At 37.4% G+C, this 10,091-nt stretch overlaps 2 protein-coding genes across 5 annotated transcripts; one reads left to right on the plus strand and one right to left on the minus strand.

Moving 5' to 3' along the window:
- Nucleotides 1-2,615: 2,615 nt before the first annotated feature.
- Nucleotides 2,616-5,364, plus strand: LOC103139459 (claudin-4-like). The gene has a single exon (XM_007554097.2). The coding sequence runs from the start codon at nucleotides 3,810-3,812 to the stop codon at nucleotides 4,788-4,790; it is 981 nt and encodes a 326-aa protein (XP_007554159.1). The 5' UTR covers nucleotides 2,616-3,809; the 3' UTR covers nucleotides 4,791-5,364.
- A 1,051-nt stretch (nucleotides 5,365-6,415) lies between these two features.
- Nucleotides 6,416-9,916, minus strand: mettl27 (methyltransferase like 27). Of its 4 annotated transcripts, none has more exons than XM_007554130.2 (6): nucleotides 9,827-9,916; nucleotides 8,690-8,826; nucleotides 7,775-7,903; nucleotides 7,094-7,286; nucleotides 6,840-6,932; nucleotides 6,416-6,740 (listed from the first exon to the last, which is right to left on the minus strand). In XM_007554130.2, the coding sequence occupies exons 2-6, from the start codon at nucleotides 8,807-8,809 to the stop codon at nucleotides 6,538-6,540; spliced, it is 738 nt and encodes a 245-aa protein (XP_007554192.1). In that variant the 5' UTR covers nucleotides 8,810-8,826; nucleotides 9,827-9,916; the 3' UTR covers nucleotides 6,416-6,537. The 4 variants fall into 4 exon arrangements, with proteins under 4 accessions (XP_007554192.1, XP_016528138.1, XP_007554183.1 ...); XM_016672652.1 differs by having other exon boundaries at nucleotides 9,821-9,913; XM_007554121.2 differs by having other exon boundaries at nucleotides 8,690-9,899.
- Nucleotides 9,917-10,091: the final 175 nt, after the last annotated feature.

Consider the following 10,091-nt stretch of genomic DNA (forward strand, 5'->3'; position numbering starts at 1 on the left):
AAAATGCATGAAACAAGCAGGAGGAGATATCTATTTGTCAATGTGATGTTTTATAATTTATGTTAGATGTTTAACCCCAATTTTACACCAAAACAATGGATTTTATCTATCTCAGTTGAAAATACAGTAAACTTTTGACATTGCATTCCCTACTATCTACTGCCCACAGTGGTATTTATCACATATTATAATTAAACAACAAAGGAAGCGCGCTGTGTTAAAATGAGAAAGGGAAGGCCACACAGAGTTGATGAGTGCTGTGGGAAGAGTGGGCTCAAACACTGGACACGGGCCAGCGAAGGTCAAACAAAGTGTGTTATTTAGGAAGAACAAAAGGAGCTACACAAGCATGAATGATAGATACTTTAACAAACTGGAGCTAACACAAGCAGCGAACTGAAGGAACCAAAGAAACCACCAGCAGCAAAGCAGCTATGCAGGAATGACTGGACCAAGGTGACTATGCAAATCAGAAAGCCTCAGCACGTTACACCCTGAAGGTCCTCATTGTGGGACAACAAATGAGATTCTGCTCTATTATATTCTATGAAGATATGTAAAAACCTGTTAAATGGAAAATTTGCTCCCTCTAAATGAAGCACATTTTCTATGTGGTAAAAACTCCCCATTAAAAGAAATAAAGAAGAGTTGGACTACAAACTAAAATGAGTTATTTCAGTTAGTTAACAGAGGGGTTTCTAACATTGATTTAAAAAATTTAATGATTTTTGCAGTTTTCTGGAAGTTTGTTCTTCTGCATGTTTGGTTCTGACTCAGGACGGGAAGTAGACTTGGACCAGAAGACCGCAGCGACCTGAAAGGTTCATATAAGTAAAGATTTTACTTTTTTGTGCTTCAGGATGCCTGAGATCAGAACCCGGCATGGTCGGGTTTCTTTCATTGCTGAGCTTAATTTCCCTTAGACTTCAATACCAAGACCTCTTTTTAGATTTTGAATACATATTTTATATTTTCGGGAGCACAATGTACTTTAATGCTTTATTTGTGTGTATATGTATATAGAGCTCTGGAAAAAAAAATTAAGAGACCATTAAATGATAATTTTTCTCTGATTTTACTTTTTCTAGGTTTATGTTTGAGTAAAATGAACATTGCTCTTATATTCTATGGACTACTGACAACATGTCTCCTAATTCCAAGCAGAAATTTTATATTTATTTGCAGAAAATGAGAAACGGTCAAAATAATGAAAAAGGTGGAGCGCTTTCTTCAAATAATGCAAAGAAAACAAGTTCATATTAATTTAGAAACAACAATACTAATGTTTTAACTCAGGAAGAGTTCAGATATTTGGTGGAACAACCAGGAAGTTTTTAATGGGGTTCAGTGCAATGGGCTCTTCACTTTTCCAGAGCTGTATGTGTGAATATGGGTATGTATAATTAATTAAATTAATTATTTTAACTGAACAAAGGGGTGAGGGACAATAAGCTATTTGGAATATGTCACCTATTCTACTTGGTTATGGTGTTCTATCGTTAAACTTTTATTTGCTATTGGGAGATGTATGTTATTAATTAACAAGTGGGACGCGAGGGATCAGTTGCATATTAAAAACTAAAAGTAATGCAGTAGGGCTTCAGTTATTGTTGCGAACCAATCCGCCCTTGGGATATGAATAAAAACTGAACTACAGTGATTTATAAACTGACAAAAAGTATTTTAAAGTCTATTGTCTGAGCTACAGGAAGCTAGTGAAAGGACTTCAGAACTGGGCTGACGCGCTCTGTCCTCCTGGTTTTAGTCAGAACGCCAGCAGCAGCTTTCTGGATCAGCTGCAGCTGAAGGATTGATTGTTTTTGGAAGACCTGTGAAGATGCTGTGGTAGTGATAAATTTGATTAGAGAAAAACATGGATGAATTTCTTAAGATCTTGCTGAGACTTTAGTCTTTTAATCGTAGAAATGTTTAGGAGGCTGACTTTTAAATTACCTTTATGTGTGTCTGAAGGTTCAAGTCTGACAGAAAAAAATACTCTATAGGCTGCCAGTTAATATTAGACAAGAACATAGCAACACAAACACTTTCTAAATACTTACATATTTCAGCTGATTTCTTGGCTCTCTGTGAACATCCTCTACCATTCCTCTTCATTCCACCTAAACCCATTCATGGACTAAATTGTATTGATTTCTTTGCATGTGTGCATTACTTGGATTGCTACAAAGATCTGATGCAAATTTCATGTTAATAGAAATATTAGAGATTGCGCTACTCGACCTCTAAAGTGGGGAAAAAATAAACTGAACACCAGAATCTTAAATTTCAGATAGAAATTAAAGTCAAGTTTCATCACCACCAAGGTGTTGAGCAAGACCAAAACATTTTTGTTTACAGCCATATTTCATTAAAAATATGAAAAATATACATACTAACATAAACATTGACCTGATCAATACTTATTGTACCTGCTATCAATTGTTAATCAGTTACTTAACATCATGCAAAACAAAACCTTTTGTATCATCATTTATATTTTCAAAAAACTCTCTCAATATTTTTATTTTATTTTAATAGCAATTGAAGTTTGAAAGATACTTTTTGAGATGTTACAAAAACATGGCGTGTAAATTCATTTTTTAGGTTTAATTCGATTATTCCTCATTTGTCTTTCCCTTGTCACAACATCCAGCTTGATTTTCTACAAATACTCATAAAGATCTTCTGTAAAGTACCGAGTTTCTGTCGCTACAGTTTATTTAAAGCACGGGAAATTTAAGCCGAAACATTCCAGACATGATTGAGGAAAAACAGTCGAAGCTGTTGACAATGGCAACACCAAACGAGGAAATACGAGAGAAACAAAGGAAATTTACAACCATGTACAAGCAAATGAATTACATCTCAAGATTAGTAAAGAAATAAATATAGAAGTTATCACTGATAGCATCCCAAAGATAAAAGGAATACATATAATTTTACGTTGTGGTGTGTGTGTGCGTGTGTGTGGGTGTACATGTGTGAGGGTGGAAAGGTGTTTGCATGTTTTAAACCGGTTTTTCTCCTCAGTCAATGTTGTTCCAGTCAAGTTGGTTTTGGCCCAACAAACTGAAGTTGGCATTTCACTTCTGCTCTTCTAAAAAATGAGAAACACAGCTGCTCTGAATCCCTGATGGGTAATTTACAACTTTTGGTTATTCAGCACAAATATAATGTGTACCACAATAAATAAAACGTGAGGCCATTTCACCAAAGCAAGGCCAATGCTTGGACCTCAATCTCAATCTCTCTATTTTGTTTCGTTCATTTACATGTAAATGAATATTGGTTTCACCTAAGCAACCTAAGTCAAGCGAGACAATAGGAGTGGGGATGGATTGTGTAACTTCTTTCTGTCACCCTCCTCCTCTTTCTTTCCCCAGTAGGACAGGTGTGGCACATGTACACCTGACCAGTAGCACAGCGACAGCCGCTCAGGTGACAGGAGAGAAAGCGCTCGTTCAGGTAGAGAGACATGTTGAGCAGGTGGATGACACAAAAAGGGGAGGGACAGTAAGAGATGGAAATATCCTGTAAACAAATGAAGTACAGCTGAACTAAGACACACCTGGAACTTCAAAAAAGGATACCAGAGGAACCGAAACTGCGTCGATCACTCCAGATAAGTTCACGGTTAGAGGGAAAGGCATGTGAAAGAGGCGGCACATGTTAAGGACTGACAAAGATAGCAGAGAAGACCGATCAGAGAGCGAGAGAGCGCGACACTGAAAGCAAAACAAGCACCGCAGGGATCAAGAGAGGCTCTTCTTGAAGAGGATTTTTCCAGCAGCTTCACAGATCTTCCCATCATGGCCTCGATGGGGATGCAGCTGGTGGCCAGTGCCCTGTGCCTCCTGGGCTGGGCTGGGGTCATCACCAGCTGCGCGCTGCCTATGTGGAGTGTGACTGCCTTCGTGGGCAGCTCCATTGTGACCTCTCAGACTGTCTGGGAGGGCATCTGGATGACTTGTGTGGTTCAAAGCACAGGACAGAGGATGTGCAAGCCCTATGAGTCCCAGCTGGCTCTCAGCGCCGACAGGCAGACCGCCAGGGCGCTCATGATCCTCGCCATCGTTACGGGCAGCTTTGGCCTCATCCTGGCCTTCGTGGGTGGAAAATGCACCCGCTTCTTGGATGATGAAGGAAATGAAGGAAGGAAGGAGAAAGTGGCCATAGCAGGAGGGGTGGTGCTGATGATCACAGGGCTGCTGTGTTTGATCCCTACGGCGTGGGCGGCCGGGACGGTGGTGAAGAACTTCTACAGTGCAGCCATAGACGCTCAGAAGAGGGAGCTCGGCGCTTGCCTCTACATTGGCTGGGGGGCAGCGTTTCTGCTCATCCTGGGAGGGGGTCTGTTCATGAAGTCCTCCTGCCCAGGCAAAGCCCACGACACTGACAAGAGCCCCTCAGTTCGCTATGTGGTAGTCCAATCCTCTAACGGATCAACCCGCGCTGGCTCCCGTCTCACCAGGGTGCCGAAGGCGCTGGCTCAACCCATCAAACCCAAGTCGCCTGGGCCCCAAACCTTTGTGGCGCCAACCGCCAATCCTCAGCAGCTCTCAAGGCTGGGATATGACGTCGAATCCCAGCAGAACATGGGAGAGGATTCAGAGAAATCCTGGGCTCCATCGACAAAGTCTCAGATGAAAAGGCCCGAGTCGAGAAAGTCCGAACACAGCGACGCGCCATCAACAAAGTCCCAGTTGAAACAAGCTGAACTGGACGAAACTTTATCAGCTGCCAGTGAAAATGAAGAGGCAGCAGAAAATCCAGCAAAAACTTACCTGTAATAGAAGAAGGAATACTTCAGTTTACATTTAGTTTGCAATGTTTTATAGATGATAATGTTTAATATAATTATTATTTGTTGTGTTTAATGTGAAGGACTTTTATCAAAATGAAGGAGACAAAATTAAAATGTAACATTTTATGTGCTTGAACTGATTGTCACAAGTAAAACAAGTGAAGTATGTACAACTTGTGATGAATGAGCTTGTTCAACTTGAATTGTTGGTTTTAACTTGCCATGCTAATGTGAGATATTACACTGCATCAACTGTTTTTAGTGTTTTAATGCACTGAATAAATTTGAATGTAATATTTTATCTCAGGCTTTTGAGTTTGTTGTTTTTTACCTTATCTAACAAATACACAGCAACTTGAATGACTATGTTTGATTATTTTTACTTATTTGTTATTACTTTATACAGTTAAATGTGTGGAAATAAATGCTCTACCTATTACACAACAAAGGTTTCTGTAAATACTTTTCATCAGAGCATCTAATTGTGATTATATTTTTATTTTATTTAAACATGTAACAGAAAATGTATCTCACGTTTCAATAAATTGACAAAATGTGAACGAATATATTGTATATTGTTTTCTTACTAGTCATGAATTAAGGAAAAACTGGTCAGGGTAATCACCTGGACTCCCAGTGTTGCTTTGGTAATCAGAAGCTTCTGGACAAACTGGTTTGACAGAGATCACAACAGAGCTGTGTTGAAGGAGGAAGAAGCATGTTTGCAGAGGAAACTTCATTGAGTTTCAGTGAATCATGTTTGGGTTTTGTTGATTCAAATGAAAGCATTATAAAGACAAAATGCATGTCGGTCGTCCAGAATGTCACAAATAAATTTTGTTGTGGTGACTGTGTTATGGAGATAAATTCATAAATAACCACGGGAACTCTGGCTGTTTATGTTATGGTTTGTCAAAAGGCAAACTTTGAATAAACCATAACATAAACAGCCAGAGTTTATCTTTGCATTATTTATTTGTATTTATTGACTTAATTCTTAAAAAAAAAATTCTGCTTTATGTGTTTGGTGAAGCTTGGATGTAGTCACAGGTCAGGGCTTTGTTATTTAGCCAAACACTGTTTGTACAGTGACACGCTGGAGAAACATTTCTATAAAAAGGTGATGAAACAGTGACACCTGGTGGTTGGGAAACACATTGGTCTCTCCCGGATTTTAAAGAAGTTTTGCTTCACAGATTGTTTATACATCAAAACCCCCCATTACTTTAATGATATTAAAGCTTAATATTTACAAGTAATCCGTGAAATAAATCAAGCTCATCTGCCACCTCCCAGTGTTGCTATGGCAATCTGCAAAAGTGAACCGCACAGTCAGAAACACCCAATCAGAGCCAGGAGGAGGAGGATCCTAGCGCTGTCGATCAAGCTTGTGTACATGTTGTTGGATGTGAATAGTTTTTGATGTTAAAAAATATTTAAAAATATTTTAATATTATTTGAATATTCAAAAATGTAATATTTAAAATGTTTAAATGTTACAAAAATTTAAAAGTACAATTTAACAATACATATACAGTACAATTATATTTTACTCAAGTCTTAAGAGATTCTTAAGTAAAATAATATAGGAGTCATAGTGTAACAATAATGAATAATGCAACAATTAGGTTTTAATTCAGTTTAATACTTCTTTTTGACTTTGTGGTGAGTTCATTTTAATTAAAAAATATCCCACTTGGACAAGTGTTGTCACATTTACTGGTATGATTGTGTTACAGTTTCTTATAGAGGTATACAACTCCAGATATGTAGCCGTCCTCCTTCTCTGATACAGCCCTCTCCCAGTCTTTGACCTTGGTGACCTCTAAACAAGTCCAGAGCTCCTCTTCCTCCATCTTCCTCAGCTCGCTGTCAAGGGCAGCTTTGTACTCCGAGTTCTCCTGGTTACTTCTGGTTGTCATGCAAATGAAGCCACCTAGAGGAAGGATAAAACAGTGCAGTGAAGAAATTACACATTTACCACAAGACAGAAGAAATTAATTTAAAAAGTTAATAAATAAAATGATACTCTGACCTGGTTTGGTGGCATTGCACAAGTCTCTGGTGGTACTAATAGGGACATTACCAACACTTAATGCTCCAACAATTACAACCACATCAAATCTGCCTACAGGAGGTAAAGAGAAGCTCATCATGCTTAACATTTAACAGTTTTTAAAAAGTCAGAATAGTCACAACTTAAATGTACAGAAGCCACAAGCAGTGAAAGTAGAAACCACCATAAAGGTCACAGAGACTAATGAGATGACAGGATGTTGGTTTAATTACCCCCTTGTACCGGGAGAGGCTCCTTTCCCAGCATGCACTGCTTCAAGTCCTGGTACAAGCCGCTCTGTCTCGCCTTGCCCAGCATCACCTCGCTTCCATCCACACCCACAAAATGTTCAAACCCGAGTTTTTTCATCTGTTCAACAAATATCTCTGTGTCAGTCATACTACTGACAATGATAGTGTCTCTGTCCTTAAAAAAGGAAAACAAAGCTCTTAGTTTAAAGACATCAATCTTTATTAAAAATAATGTCAAATTTTAGTTAACCATATGTAGTTTTTTAAAATATACTTCTATATTTTTAATATTAAAAAATATATTTTTAGATTTTTAGTATAAAAATATATCTTTTAAAATATATGTCTATATTTTCTCTGTTCAATAAAGATCAGATGAAACAATTACAACCATATCAAATATACCTGCAGGTTTGCTTTGTATAAAAGCAAAATACTGCAACTACTGTGCCCACATTTTTTGTGAAAGTAAAACTTTGCAGAGTGAAAGAATATCTCTTCAAGAGATCCCATTGATTTACTCCAGATTCAGGTCTGGACTCTGGAGAGGCGACTGAACGCCAAAATTAAACCAAAAAGGTGCTTCAACGAAACTGATGTGTAGATTTCTTAATACCTCGTTTCTTTCTGTCTGTCCATCTCATTAGTGTAGCTACTACTCACATGTTTGGCCACCAGTCCGGTACCACACGCCACATCCAGCACAAGGGCTGCTTCTCGCGCGCTGCTGAAATGGGACGAGATGCACTCTGCTGCCAGACTTGGTGCACGGTAATCCAAAACGGCCACATCCTGTTTAAAAGATGGTAAAAACTGAAAGGAAAGCAGTTTTCTTTGGTCTCCCACTTCCACATTTACGAGAAAACACTGTTTTAATATGTAGAAAAAATACTTTAAAGGAATACACTGAACCCAGTAGGTGTTAAAAGGTGTTTTGATTGAGCAAATTATGCAACGTAAGGTTCAGAACTTTGCAGAAATTATTAAAATGCCATGCTACAAAATCAAATTACTCACCAAATATTAAATAAATTACTCTGAGAGTCTGTGTCAGATATGACTTAAAAATGTTGGTGTTTATCTGGCTGATTTTCTTTTTTTCTTTATGTGACAACTTGAGTCTTTATGTGATAGTGAAGTGACAGGAAAGCCGGTTGTGAGAAACGATGAAGACATGCAGCAAAGGTCAACGAGTCGGGACTTGAACCCATGAACGGCCGAGTCGGGTATTGAGGCCTCAAGTGAAGGTCACAAGTGAAGCAAAGTGAAAACTTTTGTCATTTTACCAATATAGATTGGAATTTCGCACCAAATGTCAAATTAATACAAGTTTATCTATAGTAGATGTAAAAGAAACTTTGGGTTACTGAAGAAATACACTTAACGTAGTAGGTTAAGTGTATTCCTCCACATGTAGCAACTAACGGAAACATAAAAGGATTAACATCAACAGAAATCCAAAAAGCTTGCCACTTTTGTTTAAATGACTGTTCATTGATCTTAATTTTAGCATTTAGCTTGTCATAGTTATTAAACCTAGAATAAGAAAATAACCCCATTCAATGTGTCTTTTCTCACCTGTTCGTAGTTTTCTGCCCACCGGTTGTAGAAGCTGATCTTCTCTTCTGATGTGGTGCTTTTATGAGCTGATAAGACAGCAGCTTTTACGCTTTCAAATGTGTTACTGTCAGCAGACATTGTACAAAAACCTGTCACTAACAGTAAAAAAGAAAAACACAATTAATGAACATCTTTAATATATTCAGTTTAGCAGCTTTAATTCCACTTTATCTTTAAACAACTGCTGGAGATAACAATTTTGCTGATATTTAAATTAATGTAACACTGTTTTTAGACATGTTCGAGATTTACAGGGATGATTACGTTTCGAAACTACATGTGATCTATCACAACAACACGACGGATTAATGTTATAATCAGCAGCTGCTGATGATGTGCAAGTAAAAGTGTCATAAACCAGTTTTAAACATGCAGTAGCAAACAATTACCACCACATCTGCAGAGTTGCTGTCAGCCATTTTCAGCTTTCTATACTCCCAGCACAACTCCACTGAATATAATATATTATAACATAAATGGCAATAAATGAATAGAGATATAATTTATTATCCCATAGCGGGGAAACTCAAGTATACCACCAGCAAGTTAAAGAAAAGTAGAAGCTTGCACATTCACACAATGGTAAAGAATACAAAAATAAGAAGTGACAAATTTACAGAATAAGAACAGTAACAATATACTTTTTTAATCAATAAATGTGTAACAGAGGGTAAAATCAAGAAATCGCAGAACAGTAAAACTCTATTGTATTATAATGAAACAAAAGCTCCTACAAAATCTTAACCATACTAAATGTATTTTTTATTCTCTTTCAAATTAACATTATAACTGCAATCATCAACGTTATAGAAAAAGGTATGTTTGTTGCTTTTTGCAACACAGAAAAACAATTACACTATAATTTATATTTTTCTTTAAAATTATCGTATAAGTAATATGAAACAGTTGTATTTTGAGTTAAGGTCATCATGAAATGGGAATTTCTCGTCATACAGTGCAAGATTTTATTCACGAAAACAACATCTCCCGACTCAGTAAAACACAACACATTTAACCATAATGCTGTCTTCTTTCTTGTGTAGTGATATATAAAGCTCGCTTCTATTTTGTATGAAAAGACAGAGCTACATTTACCAAAACTAGCCTCGTTGTTTGGTTACTGTTATTTACTCAATGGTTGCAGTGAACTGCACCAGGAAGCGAGTTGCATGGACTATGGGTTAACCTTTCCCTCAGTAAAAACTCTCAGGATCTGAGGCGTTGAATTGCAACTTGCTATTCCAAATATCCACAGGTTTTCACTAGAATTTCCATTTTAAACTCTTAGAATACGTCTTCATTTCTTCAATTATATTTCTATAGAAAAACTCATTACCAAAGTAGTTTTTGCTTCGGTGTT

This window comes from Poecilia formosa, unplaced genomic scaffold (assembly GCF_000485575.1).
Source record: "Poecilia formosa unplaced genomic scaffold, Poecilia_formosa-5.1.2 Scaffold3, whole genome shotgun sequence".
Lineage (NCBI taxonomy): Eukaryota > Metazoa > Chordata > Actinopteri > Cyprinodontiformes > Poeciliidae > Poecilia > Poecilia formosa.